Source organism: Tasmannia lanceolata, unplaced genomic scaffold (assembly GCF_043159265.1).
Source record: "Tasmannia lanceolata isolate RefF3 unplaced genomic scaffold, GAP_Taslan_0.1 ptg000037l, whole genome shotgun sequence".
NCBI classification, from domain to species: domain Eukaryota; kingdom Viridiplantae; phylum Streptophyta; class Magnoliopsida; order Canellales; family Winteraceae; genus Tasmannia; species Tasmannia lanceolata.
Window position 1 is genome coordinate 62,949,449 of NW_027518714.1, and position 19,759 is coordinate 62,969,207.

General features: G+C 42.4%; 1 protein-coding gene across 1 annotated transcript; it reads left to right on the forward strand.

Moving 5' to 3' along the window:
• The first annotated feature begins 684 nt into the window (after positions 1-684).
• LOC143861677 (uncharacterized) lies at positions 685-2,789 on the forward strand. Its single transcript, XM_077372559.1, has 7 exons — positions 685-1,096; positions 1,144-1,297; positions 1,384-1,471; positions 1,553-1,651; positions 1,735-1,977; positions 2,072-2,166; positions 2,246-2,789. The coding sequence occupies exons 1-7, from the start codon at positions 685-687 to the stop codon at positions 2,409-2,411; spliced, it is 1,257 nt and encodes a 418-aa protein (XP_077228674.1). The 3' UTR covers positions 2,412-2,789.
• Positions 2,790-19,759: the final 16,970 nt, after the last annotated feature.

The following is a 19,759-nucleotide window of genomic DNA, read 5'->3' on the forward strand; positions in this document are numbered from 1 at the left end:
TAACCGTGCTGTTTATAGTTTGATTAACATGGTGTTTCGTATGTATGCAGGTATGGTTATACAAGCATACCACATTTTGGATTCCCACCAATCCAACTGCTCGTCCACGTGTCCTTAAATGGGACTGGAAAGCAAACGAATCAAAGACATATCGATTAGTGGAGCAGAAGCAGATAAAGAAATCGGAGGTGAGATATGAAAAAATTGTTAACGTATATATCAATACTAGTATCTTGATAACTGACTATGTTTTCCAAAAATTCAGGTGGTGGTGACATTGAAAGTATCTCTGTTAGAGAAGTCACAGTACCTACAGGATGAGGTAATGCAGTCGAGCAGGACTATGTTGCGTACGTTATTTTATTTTACTTATTGATTTTTTAAATTTGATCATTGACTGTCATGTTTAAACATTAGGATGTTGATGAGACAATGGAAGTCGATAAGGAACAGTTGGAATCCGAGGGGATAGTTTTGGGAGTAGAAAGTGAAATGGAGAAAGGAAGTAGTGAAGATGAGTCGAAGCATATAAAATTTTTGGCGAGAGAGGGAGATGTAATTGATAGACAGTGGCAGATGATTAGAGCAGCATGGGAAGAAATAAGAAAAAGAGAGGAAGATGTTGGAAAAAGAGAGGAAGATGTCAGAAAGAAAGAGGAGGATTTGAAAAAAGGATAGGAGCGTATGCGGAGAACAAATGAAGAGACTGGGGGAAGAATGGAGGGGGTTGAGGTGGAGGGGGTTGAGGAGGAGAGGAAGGGCGAAAATGCATCTCAAGGTGCACGATTATCTTCGCAGCTGTGCGAGGATTGGACGGATTTAGCTGACCTTGGATGTGACATGGATGCAGCCGCCACCCTAATAGATGTATCGGCTCAGAACCCCAAGTCACATGAAGAAATATTCGGCACCATAGACGGGGTGATCCTTAACCCTTTACAACGATTGTTCGAAATGGAGGTGACCAAGGAAGAGGCACCATCTACTGAAGTTGAGATGAAAGTGAGTGGTGTAAGGGATGAGATGGTGGATGCCGAATTAGGGAGCATTGTGAGGGGTGTGAAGATGGATGGAAGGAGTAGGAAACCTGGGAGAGGTGGGAGATGTAAGGGAGAGGTGCCAGAAAAAGCCCCTGCTATTCAGAGAAGACCCGAAAGAGGAGGCAGAAGGAAGGGAAGAAACAGGGGGAGGACCCCAACATACCTAAACCACCGCCCAAGAAGAAAGGGGATGACGGGAAGATGCGTAAGGGAATGAGAACAGCTCTGGTAGAGAGACTTCTAAAGCATGATAAAAGGCAAGTAGATGTGAATTATATTATACCATGATTTAAGTTGATCAGAATTGAAAATTATTAACTAACAATTTAATACAATTTTGCAGTGATATCATCATGGAAACGGATGATGTACACCTAATAGCTGAAGACCTACAACATCTTTGGAATGTCAGACAATACCTGACTGGCACTGTAAGTGTCATTTTTTATCATTAATTTCTACATTACTGTAGGGAATAATGTACATCTGACATTTACTTCTCTTCCTTGAAGATTGTCGATATATATGGGAAGCACGTGCAGTCCTCCAACGACGATGGGTTAGCAGATCCTACAATGGGGGGAATTGTCTTCGTTCCATCGGTGGTACATGTAAGTGTTATTTCTATCATCCCACATTGAGGTTTACATAAGATTTTATCTGTAGTATCCCATTGAATTCCTTTTTTTTATAGGGAACTCTTACTGCAGTAGGGACCGAAGTCACTGAGGTCCAGAGGGTAGAAAAGTGGAGGACAGCGAAAGACGCTCTGCACAGTAGACTTATAAACCACCACCTCGAAGCAGTAAAAATGGTACTATTACCATTATGTGAGGACAACCATTGGGTTCTCCTCATTGTCGATATGGTCAACAAAATCTTCCACGAATGCAATTCCTGTAAAGGAATGGAGTTCCAGGAAAGAGCAGGATTGACCGTAAGTGGGTTAGCATCTTTAATGTTTTCCTACTTATAAATCTATACGTATAACACTTATGTTTCCTAAACCTGTCAATGTTAACCACTTGCAGGTTGTGTTGTTGAAGGAGTACTTAAAGGAAAGGGGCTGTGATATAGACCACTTTCAATATGCGCAGATGGAAAATTTCCCACAACAGGCCAATGGGTCAGTATATTAGTATATTTAAATGTTTATTTTTCTAGGCTATGATTTTGATTCGCTCAATACAACTGTTGTTATGCAGGTTCGACTGTGGTTTGTTCGTGCTTAAAGCGATCGACCATCTGTATGCAAATGATCCATTTACTTTCAGCAAGTCTGACATTCCCGCTTATCGGCTGCAGCTGTGCGAAAGATTCTTGCGCGGAGAGTTTGGGGACTGTGGTGATTTCCTTAAGGGGGATATATGACTGAAAAATGAAGAACCTCTCTTCAAGTTCTGATGGATGTTGTAAACATGGTGGACATTGATGGTCTTTCCAGTGAAGTTTTCTGTGTATTTGTAAGCAAAATGGGATAAAATGGGCTAAATTTATTTGTAATTGTTGGGCGCATATGTGTAGGATAGAAAGCAGGGTGTAGAGACACAGAGGGAGGGTTTGTTTGTATCTCAGCATACTGACAACTATGTATTTGTAATGAAAAATCAAGTTCTGTGAAGTGATGGTGGTTGTGGCATTGGGTTCATTGCGAAATATGGTAAAGGTCTTTGAAAATCATCAAATATTTGTTCATAAAGTTTTGGGGGAATTTATATTTCTATTGGATGGAAATATGATTTATTTGTAATTGTGGTTATTCTCTCTACTTTATATTTTCATCGTCATAGTTGGCAATGGGACCCCTGTTTTTTGTGCTTTTCCGGTTTTGTTTGGTTGGTTGAACTGTTGGGAAGAAAAAAATTCTTCCTCAAAGTTGTTCATAAATTGCACACTTAATTTCTTACAACACCCACCCTCTTCTTTCCAAATGGACTTTCCACCCCACACCATAGGATGATCCATAACGTCCATTTGATGGGCCACAATTTCAATAGTTTGTGTAGCAAAAGACAATTCATACAAAATAAAAATATAAAATAAATGGGTTAGCAGATCCTAAAGTGGAACCTCCAAGGATTCTCGGAATTCCGAGACAATGTCTCGGAACTCCGAGATTCGGTCCAGTATAATGTGAAAACAACCGTCTATTCTCGGAGCTCCGAGATTCGTACCAGTAGCCTAAAAAAAAAACCTGTATATTCTCGGAGCTCCGAGAAAATTTCTCGGAACTCCGAGATTCGTTCCAGTAGCCTAAAAAAAAAACCTGTATATTCTCGGAACTCCGAGATTCGTTCCAGTAGCCTAAAAAAAAAACCTGTATATTCTCGGAGCTCCGAGAACATTTCTCGGAACTCCAAGATTCCTTCCAGTAGCATATCCAAAAAACCTGTATATTCTCGGAGCTCCGAGAACATTTCTCGGAAGTCCGAGATTCGTTCCAGTAGCATATACAAGAAACCGGAAATTGTCGGAGTTCCGAGAGTAATTCTCGGAACTCCGAGATTCGGGCAATGGAAAAAAAAATTTTCCTTTTGTTCTCGGAACTCCGACACAGTGTCTCGGAACTCCGAGAATCGGCCCAGGAGCTTCATAACCCTGGACCCGGTTCCTTTTTTTTACTTTACTTTTCTTCTCTTCTTTCCCTATACCTAAACCACTTCTCTTGAAACCGTAAGTCCACTTTTTCTTTCGTTCCGTCATTTTCTCCCTACATCTTCCTCCAAAACCCTCTTCTCCCTTCCAAATCCCTCTCTTCTTCCTAAAACCCTAGCATTTCACCCCTTTTTCGTTTTTTCTTTCTTCCCTTCTCTATTTCTCTTTTTGGCCTCCATTTTAGGGCTATTTCTCTTCTACTTTACATATCACTTTTGTCTCCATCCATATTTCCTGTCACCATGCCTCCTAAAACCAAAAATCTCAACATCGGAGGCTCCTCCCAAGTTGAAGACCCCGAATACGTTCGTGAAGAAGTTCCCGACGAAGAAGGGCCTTCACGGAAGAAGTCCAAGGCCAAGGCTATGGCTGCCGAGGTTGTGGCCAAGTCCTATTTCACTGGGGATAAGGCGAAGAAACTCTGGGACGCCGTCGGCACTAGGCGCGTCCTCACCGGTAGGTACATTGATCCCCCTGTCCTTGAAAATTTTGATTTAAAGGCCAAATTTGATGCTCTTCATTGGACACCCATCCTTCAGATTAACGAACCCGTTTACCCTCGATTGGTGCGTCTCTTCTATGCCAATCTCACCATTTCCCCTTCCTTCTTCAAAATCGAATCTAAGGTGAAGAAAACTGTCATCAAACTCACCTATCAGACTTTTGCCACAATATTTGGGATTAGCCATGACGGCCTCTTACACTATTTTTGGCCGGACGATGGGACGCATGAACTTGATGATATTGATCATGACACTGTCTATGGGCGGATAACACGGCGCTACCACCCTAATATGCCCGTACAATCTGCCGACCTCATTCCGGTTGAGCGCGTGCTCCATAACTTCATGTACCACATCTTCATACCTCGTGGTGGGATGCGTGAAGCCGTAAGACCCTTAGAGGCATATATTATCTACAGCATCCTAGAGGGCCGCCAGCTTTGTCTGCCATATATCATGTTTCGCTTCATGTTTCAGACCTCTGAACGCTACCGATCTTCCTTGCCATATGGCATGATTCTCACCCGTGTCTTCCGGCACTTCGGCATCACCTTGGATGGAGAGATGACCATGACTCCTACTGCCCCGTTTGATGTTCCGACATTTAACCGCATGGCTCTTAATGAAGCAGCGATTGACATCGATGTTCACGATGGAGGAGGCTATGAAGCCGAGGACCAGCCTGCACCGGCACCTCAGCCTTCAGAAGATACATCTCAGTTCTGCACTCGCCAGGATTTGGCTCACATGCAGGAGGCCATTGAGCGATCCATGGCCTCTCAGTTTCAGCAGTTGTCTACCCATGTCGACTCTGCGATTTCGACTCGCTTCCACACCATGACTTCCCACTTTGATGACCAGTGGGCCGCCTATTATCGCTACATCTCCAGTGGTCAGTGGGGCTAGGCGCCGGGCAGTTCTTCTCATCACCCACCGCCTCCTTCGGAACAGTAGATAGCTCTAGTTCTCTGATGATGGATCCTGTGTTGTTCAGATTTCTTTTTATATTAGCCTTATCTATATGTTTCTATAGTGTTTGGATTATCAGTTGGTTGTATGGATCATATTTAGGTAGTTGCTTGGATAGTAAGTTGGATCTTTTTGGGATGTATTCCGTTTTATATAATTCTGTCACTGTTATGATGTGTCGTGGATGCTATGTCCTTTGAGTGGTTGTACGTACTTTCATTGGCTCACACCTACTCTCTTTCCTTTTGTTCCACCTTTTTTGGTGATGACAAAAGGGGGAGAATATTTGAGCTCCCAAGTCATAATAATATGCATATATTAAGGGGGAGTAAAGCTCTATGCTCCATTTTTTTGGGACATCAATGCCCATGAAACGAACAAAAAGGTCAATAAATAAAGGTTGCAAAATGACAAACTTTATTGCGCCCTTTCTTACCAGCAGGGAAAAGCTTTTTGCAAACTTTTTTGCAAAATGACAAACTTTTTTGCAAAATGAACAAAAAGGTCATATATATACAACCAATTTAATTTTCCAGTTCTTGAATTTTCTTACCAGCAGGGAAAAGCTTATTTTAACAATGCTTGCAAGGTAGAACTCATTCGAGCTTCAGAAAACTGGGCAGCCTTCAACTATGACAACCCATTCCACCTTAAGAAAACAGGGTTTCCCTCCAAAAATTACAGTATACCAGTAATTACAGTATACCATTAATTACAGTATAACAAAGAATACAGTATTCCACCTTCAAAAAATTGGATTTCTCTCATAAAACTGGGCAGCCTTCAACTATGCACACCACTAATTACAGTATACCATTAATTACAGTATAACAAAAAATTGAGTATTCCACCTTCAGAAAATTGGGTTTCCCTCATAAAACTGGGCAGCCTTCAACTATGCACACCACTAATTACAGTATACCATTAATTACAGTAGGGTCCAAAAAATAGAATATTCCACCTTCAAAAAATTGGGTTCTCCTCAGAAAACTTGCCAGCCTTCAACTATGCACACTACTATACCTCAAAAAATTATTATATACAGCAACTAATTACTGTGCACACTTTCAATTAATCCACTTCTCCTCCTTCATCCAACTAGAGCCTCCAATGCATTCTCCGCGGAATAATTACGTGAAAAAAGGAGCTGCACAAGGTACACCCGATCTACAACACCACCACCACACCGAATAAGTATGGAATCGGGGATGTTCTATACTACTTATTGACCTCAATATATTACGTATCATGTACCTATTGAAAACGGGGGCAGAGGGTCCAATGGAAGATTCATCAGGGAGTTGTCTCTCCATGGGAGGTTCTCTGCAAGTCCTTTTGTTGTGGCCTAGTTTTCCACAGATCGTACATTTGCGATGCACTCCACTCTGCAATTCGCGGTCAGATCTTCTCGTTCGCGGCCGTCCAGGTGGTCTTTTCGCTATTGGAGGTAATACAGTCTGCAGAGGTTCTGGAGGCAGTTCCCATTGAGTGCGATCTACTGTAGGGTGAAGCACCTCACAGTACGTTTCCCGATACATCTGTATACGAAACCATTTATGGCAATAATCGTACTCATCAAAATCTGTGATGGCAATGGCTGCCATGGCATGTCCGCACGGAAGCCCAAGCGTTTGGAACTCACGACATGTACAGGTTTGTTGCAGCAAGTTTACGACATCATGATGATCACAGGACCTTACTTCAAATTCGTGCACACCTACTCGATAAGCAGTATATCCGCGACCCTGTTCCCTGGCCAGTCCCAAATGTTTTTCTGCATAATGCGTGCACTTTGTTTCCCATTGAAGGCCCATCGCTTGACGTTTCTGTATGTATTCGGAGCTCTTAAAACGAGTCAGCTCCACCGCAGCTGCAATCGGCAATTTTCTGGCATCCTTTAGCACTGCATTGTAACACTCCGATCTATTGGTGGTCAACACATCATATCTTTCCCCCTTGAAGTAGAAACTAGCCCAGTTTTCCTTCGGAATAGCGGCTATCCAGTTGTGTGCATTTTCATTCCTCGCCTTAATTTTTTCCATTGTGTCTATGAAAACACTCTCTCTCAAAGCCCTAGCAGCTCTCCAGAATAATTTCTTAAGTAAAGGGTCTTTGAAGTCGGTGTACAGATTGGCGGCGAGGTGACGCATGCAGTAGCTATGGTTTGCAATAGGCATTACTTTAGGCACTGCTTGCATCAACCCCTTTTGTCGATCGGAGCACAGGGTCAATGCGCCTATCCCCTCAGGCAATACGTGCCGCTTCACCAAATAGAGGAACCAGCACCAGCTATCTTCGTTCTCAGTCTCGACAACACCAAAAGCTAATGGAACTAAGCCGTTGTTCCCGTCTACCCCAACTGCGATCAGTAAGATTCCAAGATACTTTCCACGTAGATGCGTCCCATCGACCAAAACTATCGATCTGAGTGTTCGTTGGAAAGAACGTATGCTGGGACCAAATGCCCAGAATAAGCGAGCAAATTTATCATCTCCCCCTGGACGTAGATCTCTCGCTCGAAAAACACGCATGTAGGTGCCCGGGTTTGTTCTCATCATCTCAACTATCAGTGCAGGGAGCAAGCGGTACGAGTCCTCCACATTTCCACACTTTATTTCAAGGATGATGTTCATCGCAAGGTGTGCTCTACGGTAGGTCATGGTTATACCCCAGTGCGACTTCATGTACTGTCTTATGATCCTTGTCCCCACATCTTCTGGACGGTCAAATAGGGGTAAGCATGTCTCGGCAACCCATGGGGATGTAGCTAGATGATTATCATTGCCCTTTAAGTGAGATGTACACGTATGGTCGCTCACAAACTTCTTCACTAACACATAAGTCATACGGCTAATGCCTGATATACGCCACTTGCAACCTGGTTCTTTGCATACAACGTCATACTTCTTGGGAGTTGACCGTGACTTCTTGAACATGAATCGCTGCCGAATTGCATACTCCTTAACGGCCTTCTTGAACTGCTTCATATTTGGATACATAGCCCCAACAGTTAACTCATCGAACTGAAGATTATCTGCATCTACCTCATCAGCCCCAACATACATGTCGTCTACTTCCAGTGGCCGACTTGTGCCAGCAGGTAGAAATGGCCAACCATTGGCGGTAGGGGGAGCCACTTCTGTTGGCCTAAGATTTTCACCAGAATCTTCGTTCTGATTTTCATTTCCATTATAATTTTCAGGATCATGGGCGGCCTCATCACCCTCCTCATCCTGAACCTCAGCCTCGTCATCATCCTCATCATCATCCTCTGCAGGATCATCATCATTGTCATCTTCAGTTCTAAATTCTTTGAAATCACAACCGAAGACATGAAAATCATCCTCCAAAACGTTAATATGCTCCAACGGCACATCTGCATCATTCCCGGGGACAATGATATCTTCGGAGGTAGGGTTCTCATACATATCGTCCGAGAAGTTTTCATTTAGGCCAACTCGTACCCTACACAGTTCAACAATATAAAATTAGGATAGTAGATTGAGTACTTCAATATAAATAAAATTGTACAAGACATACCTTGAACTAAATTGTGCCGAGTCACCTCCTATGCTTGTATTACCCAATTCTGTTTCATATTCTCTTTCTAAGTCTACTTCAAAACGAGAGTCGGGAGTGACAGTTACTCGTTCCGATGGATATCTTAGGTGTGGAATCGGTGGAACGGAAGTAGGAGGTATGCATGCATTATGAGAGGGATTTTGAGAGGGAATCGGTGGTACAGAAGTCAAACGTATGGGCAGGTTATGAGAGGGATTTCGAGGTGAAAAGGAAGTAGAAGGTATGACATTGTTTGTGGGCAGAATTGAAGAATAAGATGAATTTAGGCCATTGTCAATTTTTGTTATGTATAGCATCACAGAGTTGAAATTATCTTTCTCAAGCACCTTAACCAACGATTGGAAGATTTCATCGCTATCGACGTCGATTAGAGTGCTTATATATGGATCAACAATATATCGACATTTGATGGATAGTGACACCCCTCCTCCAATACTCCCAATTCGACTGTGGATTAGAGCCTCCAATTCTTTAAGATTCATTCGGGGACTTACCAATAACAATTTCTTACTCCCACCAACATATTCCCAATTAACTTCATCCTTCAGTATGCCATCATAGTGTAACAGCAGAGAAAGCATTGTGCGTGCCAGTTTACGAAGACCTGCAAAGGGCAGACAAGATATGATAAGAAGCAGTACGTAAAGAGGGCTTCTCAAGGCGAATAAGTAGAGGCCGACATAAGCAAAACCTTCGGAGGCACACGTTGAAAGAAGAAAATATGACCTTCCTGATTGAAAACTTGTCTGCAAAAGGAGTATATGATATGGTTAAGACTTAACATGAGAAGAAGATGATAACATATTTTGATTCTCAGTACATTTAATACCAGACTGAAGCATGGAAATAATTTAACATAAGTGAACATTGCATTTCAAGTACACAGGTCACAGTACGAAATCTAGTTTAAAGACGAAATCTACGAGAAATTAGTTTAACATGTTACATCTGGCAAGGATATAATATTTTCTTAATTAAATTACAGCAAAAGGGATTATGGGCCCTCAAATGGGGTAGGAGAAGTACCCTCGGAGGGTCCATCAAATCCAGAAGAAGGTCCTCAAGGTGAAAGGCATGGGTTTTCAGCTACAAAGAAGGGGTTATTAGTACCTAAGAGGGGCTTCTTAAGGGCAATAGAGGGGAGCTATGCATGGTATTAGAGAAGGTATTATGGGCCCTCAAATGGGGTAGAAGAAGTACCCTTGGAGGGTCCATCAAATCCATAAGATGGTCCTGAAGTTGAAAGTCATGGGTTTTCAGCTACAAAAAAGGGGTTATTAGTACGTAAGGGGGGCTTCTCAAGGGCAATAGAGGGGACCTATGGATGGTATTAGAGAAGGGATTATGGGCACTCAAATGGGGTAGGAGAAGTACCCTCAGAGGGTCCATCAAATCCAGAAGAAGGTCCTCAAGGTGAAAGGCATGGGTTTTCAGCTACAAAGAAGGGGTTATTAGTACCTAAGGGGGGCTTCTCAAGGGCAACCGAGGGGAGCTATGCATGGTATTAGAGAAGGGATTATGGGCACTCAAATGGGGTAGAAGAAGTACCCTTGGAGGGTCCATCAAATCCAGAAGAAAGTCCTGAAGTTGAAAGTCATGGGTTTTCAGCTACAAAAAAGGGGGTTATTAGTACCTAAGGGGGGCTTCTCAAGGGCAATAGAGGGGAGCTATGCATGGTATTAGAGAAGGGATTATGGGCCCTCAAATGGGGTACAAGAAGTACCCTTGGAGGGTCCATCAAATCCATAAGATGGTCCTGAAGTTGAAAGTCATGGGTTTTCAGCTACAAAAAAGGTGTTATTTGTACGTAAGGGGGGCTTCTCAAGGGCAATAGAGGGGACCTATGGATGGTATTAGAGAAGGGATTATGGGCACTCAAATGGGGTAGGAGAAGTACCCTCAGATGGTCCATCAAATCCAGAAGAAGGTCCTCAAGGTGAAAGGCATGGGTTTTCAGCTACAAAGAAGGGGTTATTAGTACCTAAGGGGGGCTTCTCAAGGGCAACCGAGGGGAGCTATGCATGGTATTAGAGAAGGGATTATGGGCACTCAAATGGGGTAGAAGAAGTACCCTTGGAGGGTCCATCAAATCCAGAAGAAAGTCCTGAAGTTGAAAGTCATGGGTTTTCAGCTACAAAAAGGGGGTTATTAGTACCTAAGGGGAGCTTCTCAAGGGCAATAGAGGGGAGCTATGCATGGTATTAGAGAAGGGATTATGGGCCCTCAAATGGGGTAGAAGAAGTACCCTTGGAGGGTCCATCAAATCCATAAGATGGTCCTGAAGTTGAAAGTCATGGGTTTTCAGCTACAAAAAAGGGGTTATTAGTACTTAAGGGGGGCTGTTCAAGGGCAATAGAGGGGACCTATGGATGGTATTAGAGAAGGGATTATGGGCACTCAAATGGGGTAGGAGAAGTACCTTCAGAGGGTCCATCAAATCCAGAAGAAGGTCCTCAAGGTGAAAGGCATGGGTTTTCAGCTACAAAGAAGGGGTTATTAGTACCTAAGGGGGGCTTCTCAAGGGCAACCGAGGGGAGCTATGCATGGTATTAGAGAAGGGATTATGGGCACTCAAATGGGGTAGAAGAAGTACCCTTGGAGGGTCCATCAAATCCAGAAGAAAGTCCTGAAGTTGAAAGTCATGGGTTTTCAGCTACAAAGAAGGGGTTATTAGTACCTAAGGGGGGCTTCTCAAGGGCAATAGAGGAGAGCTATGCATGGTATTAGAGAAGGGATTATGGGCCCTCAAATGGGGTAGAAGAAGTACCCTTGGAGGGTCCATCAAATCCATAAGATGGTCCTGAAGTTGAAAGTCATGGGTTTTCAGCTACAAAAAAGGGGTTATTAGTACGTAAGGGGGACTTCTCAAGGGCAATAGAGGGGACCTATGGATGGTATTAGAGAAGGGATTATGGGCACTCAAATGGGGTAGGAGAAGTACCCTCAGAGGGTCCATCAAATCCAGAAAAAGGTCCTCAAGGTGAAAGGCATGGGTTTTCAGCTACAAAGAAGGGGTTATTAGTACCTAAGGGGGGCTTCTCAAGGGCAACCGAGGGGAGCTATGCATGGTATTAGAGAAGGGATTATGGGCACTCAAATGGGGTAGAAGAAGTACCCTTGGAGGGTCCATCAAATCCAGAAGAAAGTCCTGAAGTTGAAAGTCATGGGTTTTCAGTTACAAAAAAGGGGGTTATTAGTACCTAAGGGGGGCTTCTCAAGGGCAATAGAGGGGAGCTATGCATGGTATTAGAGAAGGGATTATGGGCCCTCAAATGGGGTAGAAGAAGTACCCTTGGAGGGTCCATCAAATCCATAAGATGGTCCTGAAGTTGAAAGTCATGGGTTTTCAGCTACAAAAAGGGGTTATTAGTACGTAAGGGGGGCTTCTCAAGGGCAATAGAGGGGACCTATGGATGGTATTAGAGAAGGGATTATGGGCACTCAAATGGGGTAGGAGAAGTACCCTCAGAGGGTCCATCAAATCCAGAAGAAGGTCCTCAAGGTGAAAGGCATGGGTTTTCAGCTACAAAGAAGGGGTTATTAGTACCTAAAGGGGGCTTCTCAAGGGCAACCGAGGGGAGCTATGCATGGTATTAGAGAAGGGATTATGGGCACTCAAATGGGGTAGAAGAAGTACCCTTGGAGGGTCCATCAAATCCAGAAGAAAGTTCTGAAGTTGAAAGTCATGGGTTTTCAGCTACAAAAAGGGGGTTATTGGTACTTAAGGGGGGCTTCTCAAGGGCAATAGAGGGGAGCTATGCATGGTATTAGAGAAGGGATTATGGGCCCTCAAATGGGGTAGAAGAAGTACCCTTGGAGGGTCCATCAAATCCATAAGATGGTCCTGAAGTTGAAAGTCATGGGTTTTCAGCTACAAAAAAGGGGTTATTAGTACGTAAGGGGGGCTTCTCAAGGGCAATAGAGGGGACATATGGATGGTATTAGAGAAGGGATTATGGGCACTCAAATGGGGTAGGAGAAGTACCCTCAGAGGGTCCATCAAATCCAGAAGAAGGTCCTCAAGGTGAAAGGCATGGGTTTTCAGCTACAAAGAAGGGGTTATTAGTACCTAAGGGGGGCTTCTCAAGGGCAACCGAGGGGAGCTATGCATGGTATTAGAGAAGGGATTATGGGCACTCAAATGGGGTAGAAGAAGTACCCTTGGAGGGTCCATCAAATCCAGAAGAAAGTCCTGAAGTTGAAAGTCATGGGTTTTCAGCTACAAAAAAGGGGTTATTAGTACCTAAGGGGGGCTTCTCAAGGGCAATAGAGGGGAGCTATGCATGGTATTAGAGAAGGGATTATGGGCCCTCAAATGGGGTAGAAGAAGTACCCTTGGAGGGTCCATCAAATCCAGAAGATGGTCGTCAAGTTGAAAGTCATGGGTTTTCAGCTACAAAGAAGGGGTTATTAGTACCTATGTGGGGCTTCTCAAGGCCAATAGAGGGGACCTATGGATGGTATTAGAGAAGGGATTATGGGCCCTCAAATGGGGTAGGAGAAGTACCCTTGGAGGGTGCAGCAAATTCAAAGATGGTGCTCAAGTTGAAAGGCATGGGTTTTCAGCTACAAAGAAGGGGTTATTAGTACCTAAGGGGGGCTTCTCAAGGGCAATAGAGGGGAGCTATGCATGGTATTAGAGAAGGGATTATGGGCCCTCAAAAATTCAATCCCTACACTCTTCAAACTCATGTCTGTCTTCTTTTCGCAAGAACTTTCACATTTAACACCAAAGCTAAATGGGATAGCATGAGTTTTGAAATACTAATAATAGCAATATCTTATGGAGCACAACCACCCTTTGCGTATTATCATATCACACTGCCACATTTCTCTTAAATAAAATCTTTGCAAATTATTTCTTTCAGATAGTAAATAAAATAATATGAAAGATAACAAGGGGGTGAAGGCAACGGAGAAAGATATGTGATTGTATAAGAATGCCATCTGGAAACATGTACCCCAACTGTAAGAACGGTGTGTTTGCCACAAATGGTTTATTTTTTCTCTAAATATACACTCAACTCCTATTGTTAAAGCATCAATTTCTTTAATGTTTATCTTTTCAACAATTTGTTGCTCAAAATAAATGGATGTTAAGAAAGCTTTTATTCATGGAAAGTTCAAAAGCATAAATGTAGTTCAAAAGCTTTTAGTATGAGAGGTGAGACTACAAACTACATCTACATCTCTACTATGACAGGTGAGAATACAAATTTGTCAACTGACTACAAACTACATCTCTACTTCGTACTCACACCGAAGACAAATCATGAAAAATAAACTGAGACCAGGTAGGGTTTACTGTTTTCCAGGTTTCATACGTGCTTCACCTTCGTCGAGATCGCCGGAGAGATTGCCTACGGCTCTGTTTGGTTGTCAAAAATCAGGCATCTCATTAGAATTTCGTGGGAATTTTAGATGCCGGCACGTCGTTTGGTTGTGTTTTTCAAACCCGATGGTCAAAACACCCACAACAATGTCGGGATACGGTCGGCCCACGTGGCTCTCCAATGAGAACCGAATGGCAAACCCCCAAAACCGAGTTTCTGTATTAGAATTTCAACAGGAATGGCCTTCTCAAACGACGGATGAGGCTCCACGCACTGCTTCGTCGCATATCTTCCGCTAAATTCTTGTAATCAAATGGCATTTGGGAATTTAGTTCCAACAAAATCCTAGTAAGCATCCCTACAACCAAACGTTATTTCAAAACCCCACCCCCATAAGGTCCTTTCATTGCCATTCTGCACAAATCCCCTTTCACTTCCCCTTCCCCTTCCCGCCGAGATTCACGAACCAAACAGAGCCGTAGAGATCGCCGGAGAAGAGGACGGAAAAAAAAATAACACAGACGGGAGGAGAGAAGAGGGAAGAGAGAAGAGGGAAGAGAAAGAGAGGGAAACTGAAATACTTTTAAGTCATATCACCTATTTCTGCCACAAGGGCATTCTCGTCATTGAAAATTTTGAAAACCAAATTTTGACCCCCTTATGTCATTTTGGCTATAGCTAGACCCCTGTGTCATTATACGATTTATTTGACCCCCCTACGTCAAATCTTCTAATATTTATACTTGGGCTGTAGGGACGAGATTGACTACATATTAAATAAGTGTCATATCTGTAGCCTGCATTTTATTTTATTTTTCTATGCCCCCAATATTAGTGTAACACAAAATATTTTGAAAATCACATTTAGCAAAAAGGGCGGCCCGTACTGTAGCCTGCATTTTTTTTCTCTGTGTTGCGGAATTGGGGTTCAAAATCAGTCCTCCGAGGTGACAAATTAACAATCCGAACACGAAAGCATTTCTGGATTTACGAGTTAACAATACGCAGCGCTCTCGAAGTAAATTTGGAAGAACAACTAAATAAACGTGCAAGCCAAACCACAAACAAAAAGCACACAAGAACACCAAGATTTTACGTGGTTCACCACACGATGTGTGTGGCTACGTCCACGGGAGAAGACTTCAAAAGATTTCACTATGTGGAATATAATTGAATTATAAGAAGCACTCACCGGATTACAAAACCCAAGCTTTCTCCGGATTATACAAGAAATAATCTCTACGCACTCTAGGATCCAAGCGTCTTTGCTTCCTAGAATAGCCTTGCTTCTTCTTGTTCTTCCTCGCCAAAGAGAGATCCAAGAAACCCAAGCCCTTCAATCAATTCTTGAAGATGTTTTCTTTCTCTCTTCTCAAAGCCCTATATAGGCCTTTCTCTATTTTCTACAAAACCGTGAAGAACCCCACAACAGTAACGTGTTTTTTTTTTTTTTTTTTAACTTTTTGTTGAAGTCGTACACATGCTACCCTCTTTTCTTTTCGTCAAAAGATAAGTATTTCCAAACGACAACAAGGTTCCCAATATTAATAGCTCTCTTAATGAGAAAGAGTCCTAAAGGGATTCAATTATCCAACATGCCTGCCTTGCCAAATTCAAAGCAAACACAACACTCTCCACCTTGGCTTGAATTTGATTCGTTCACCATATGTAAAGATCTTTTATAACAAAGTCTTCTCCACCACACTCCGAAGGGTACTAGTTCGACCCAATTTGTCGAATGTTAATTAAGTTGAAGCAATGCTTGAACTTCTCCGTCGTCACAAGCTTAGTCAACATATCCGCGGCATTGTTTTTCGTGTCGAACTTTTCCAAGGAAATTTCATCTCCTTCAATGACCTCTCGAATGAAATGGTACCTCACATCTATGTGTTTTGTCCTCGCATGAAAAACTTAATTCCTTGCCAAGTCCAATGCACTTTGGCTATCGCAATACACACAAGTGTTTCCTTGCTCTACCCCAAGTTCACTTACGAGTCCTCTCAGCCATATGGCTTCTTTCACTGCTTCCGTTGCTGCCATGTACTCTGCCTCTGTAATAGACAAAGCTATAGTCGTCTGTAAAGTGGACCTCCAACTGACAGGTCCCCCAGCAAGCGTAAAAGCATATCCTGTAGTGGACCTTCTCTTGTCCACATCTCCAGCATAATCGGAATCCACATAGCTCATAATATTTCCCTTTCTAACACTGCTCTTGTCAAACAAAATCCCAAGGGACGACGTACCCTTCAAATACCGAAGTATCCATTTGACTGCTTGCCAGTGTTCTTTTCTTGGGTCTGGCATGTACCTACTAACAACACCCACTGCCTGTGCAATATCTGGTCTAGTACAGACCATAGCATACATCATGCTGCCAACAGCATTCGCATATGGAACTAGAGACATGTACCTCCTTTATTCATCCATTGTAGGTGATAACTTAGAGGAAAGTTTAAGATGAGCACCAAGTGGGGTAGCTACCGGCTTTGCTTTATCCATCTCATACCTTGAGAGCATCTTCTCAATATACTTCTTTTGAGATAGCCACAACCTTTTTCCTGTCTCGACGAATCTCCATACCCAAAATCTTCCTTGAAGTGCCTAAGTCCTTCATTTCAAACTCCTTGCTCAACCTAGCTTTCAACTAATTGATTTCCAACATACTTTTAGCAGCTATAAGCATGTCATCAACATATAAAATCAAAATAATGATGGAGCCATTACCAAGGTTTTTGAAATAAACACATGAGTCATACTCACTTCTGTAGAAACCCTGTCCAATCATTAAAGTATCGAACCTCTTGTACCACTGCCTAGGAGATTGCTTCAAGCCATATAATGACTTCTTCAACTTGCAAACATGGTCTTCTTTTCCTTCTACCTTGAAACCTTCCGGTTGATGCATGCATATTTCCTCTTCTAGATTCCCGTGCAAAAACGTCATTTTCACATCAAGTTGCTCATGCTCAAGATCAAATAGTGTTGTCATGGCAAGTAATACTCTAATCGAAGTATGCTTCACTACCGGTGAAAATATGTCATTGCAGTCCACTCCTTCCTTCTGAGCATATCCCTTTGCCACCAAGCGTGCTTTGTATTTTTCTCCACCATTTTTTGAGCTCCTTCTTTTTTCCTGTAAAGTCACTTGCACCCAATCACCCTTTTGCCCTTTGGTAACTCCACCAAATCCCAAGTCTGGTTCTTTTGAAGAGATTCCATTTCTTCACCCATTGCATCCTCCCAATACTTAGAGTTTTCACATACAACTGCTTCTTGAAATGTAGCAGGATCTCCACTTTCTATTACCAATGCAAAAGCCAACATATCCTCATAGCCATATCGTACAGGTGGCTTATGAGTTATTTGAGATTTTCTAACCTGAAATTCTGACTGGTGCATCTGCTGATCCTGCTCAGGTAGTCTTGTTTCAGGAAATTCAACTTGAATATTTTCTTTCTGCACTTCTTTTGGAGTGTCAACCTCCACCTCAATGGTCTCACCTATATCCTGTTTTCCTTCTTCACCAATCTGCTTATGTGACTTTAATATAGAAGATTCATCGAAAATAACATCTCGATTAATGGTTAGCTTGTTAGAAGAAGCATCACACACTCTAAATCCCTTGACCCCACTTGCATAGCCAAGAAAGATACACTTTTTTGGATTTTGGGTCAAGTTTAGAGCGTTGATCATTTTTAACATGAATATAGGCAGGACAACCAAATATTCTTAAAATAGAATAATCACTAGGTTTACCAGACCATACCTCTTCTGGAGTTTTGTAGGAAATTACTGTCGAAGGTGACCTGTTGACCAAGTAACATGTTGTATTGACCGCTTCTGCCCAGAAGTCTTTCTCTAATCCAGCATTTCTCAACATACTGAGAGCCCTCTCTAGAAGAGTCATGTTAAGCCATTCTGCTGTGGAGTTTTCGGTGTAGTAAAGTGGCGAACTATGCCTTCCCTTTGAGAACTCGATAAATTCAGAAGACTTGTATTCTCCTCCATTGTCTGTCCTCAGACACTTCACCTTCTTGCCGGTTTGCTTATCAATCATGGTTTTCCATTGCTTGAATGTAGAAAACACCTCAGATTTTCTCCGGAGAAAGTAAACCCATACTTTTTTAGAGTAATCATCCACAAAAGTCACAAAATAGAGAGCATCGTCCTCTGAAGCAACTGGGGCTAGTCCCCACACATCTGAGTGCACATAGTCTAACGCGCCCTTGCTTCGATGAACTGAAGTTTTGAAACTCACCCTGCACTGCTTTCCGAATACGCAATGCTCACAGAAGTCCAACTTGCAACTTTTAACACCCTTGTGTAGATTCCTTTTACCAAGCTCTCTCAAACCTTGCTGACTCATATGCCCCAATCGCATATGCCAAAGCTGTGTCAAATCAGTCACATCATTTTCTTCAGTAGAAACGGCTGCTCCACCTTCCACTGTATTTTCCATCAACTCATATAAATGATTTTTGACCATCTTTGCCTTCATGACCACAAGAGAACCCTTTACAACCTTCAGAGTTCCACCATCTCCAGAAAACCGACATCCACTAGTGTCTAAAGCACCCAAAGAAATTAATTTTTTCTTCAGCTCCGGAACATGTCTAACTCCTGTTAAGGTTCTAATGGTTCCATCATACATCTTTATATTCATTGTACCTGTAGACACCCTCATTTTGCTACACTTTAACTAATAATGACCTAATATATTGATCCGTGAAATTTCACTGGTAAAATATGCATCATCACAATAATAAAGAGATGTACCTAGTCAGATGATTAGATCCGAAAAATTAGAAAAATGCCCTGATTGGTGACTTTAGAGTGTTAAATCCATGTAAGAGTCCCTCTATCATGAATTTATATATTCTAGGGTATTAATATCTCGATCTGACTTTGCGGATCATCAATCGGAATAAAATAAGCTTGGGTTACTTCACAACCCGGGCCCTGATTCCATTCCGAGACCCGATTTCCGTAAATCTTCAGATCGAGGGCAGATCTTGACCTGGGTGTCTTTCTTTACCAAGGATTTGTGATCATTTAGTCAAAATAATATCAATCAAGATTAATCTCAAATCTGGATTGAACATTGGGTTACTTAACTAAGCAAAAAGCTAGTGAAAAGTCACGGATCAAGACAGGATGAATGAGATCCGTCGAAATTATCCCATTAAATCATCAATAACAGAACTTTTTATTGTCTTAATTGGCTTTGATATCTTGGTTTAATAGTTTTAATCGTTGATCCAAGATTGATCGAGTCGGTTGGTTCGTTTGGATCACCGATTTGCCCAATTTTGGAAAAGCGATCCATCGATGGAGATCGAGGGCCCTCATTGGTTAAAAAAATTTGAAATCATTATTTCTATGACAATATTGGGCTTAAATGAAAGAGGAGAAATCAAGGATTCCAAAGGCAAAAAAATTATCGAAATCGGACGCCAAAATCTCCGGAAAATGATATTTTTCTGTTTTCGCGAGTGTGCTTTCTCTCTCTCTCTCTCTCTCTCTCCTCCACACATGAGAAAACGTGTGGCAAGGCTTGGGGTAAACGTTTTTTTTTATGTACAATCTCATCTCATATCTTTGCAAAAGATTCCATGAGATTTGGAGGCATCATCTCGTCCATTCTTTCGATCCCCTAAAGATTGCAATTGATCTCAAC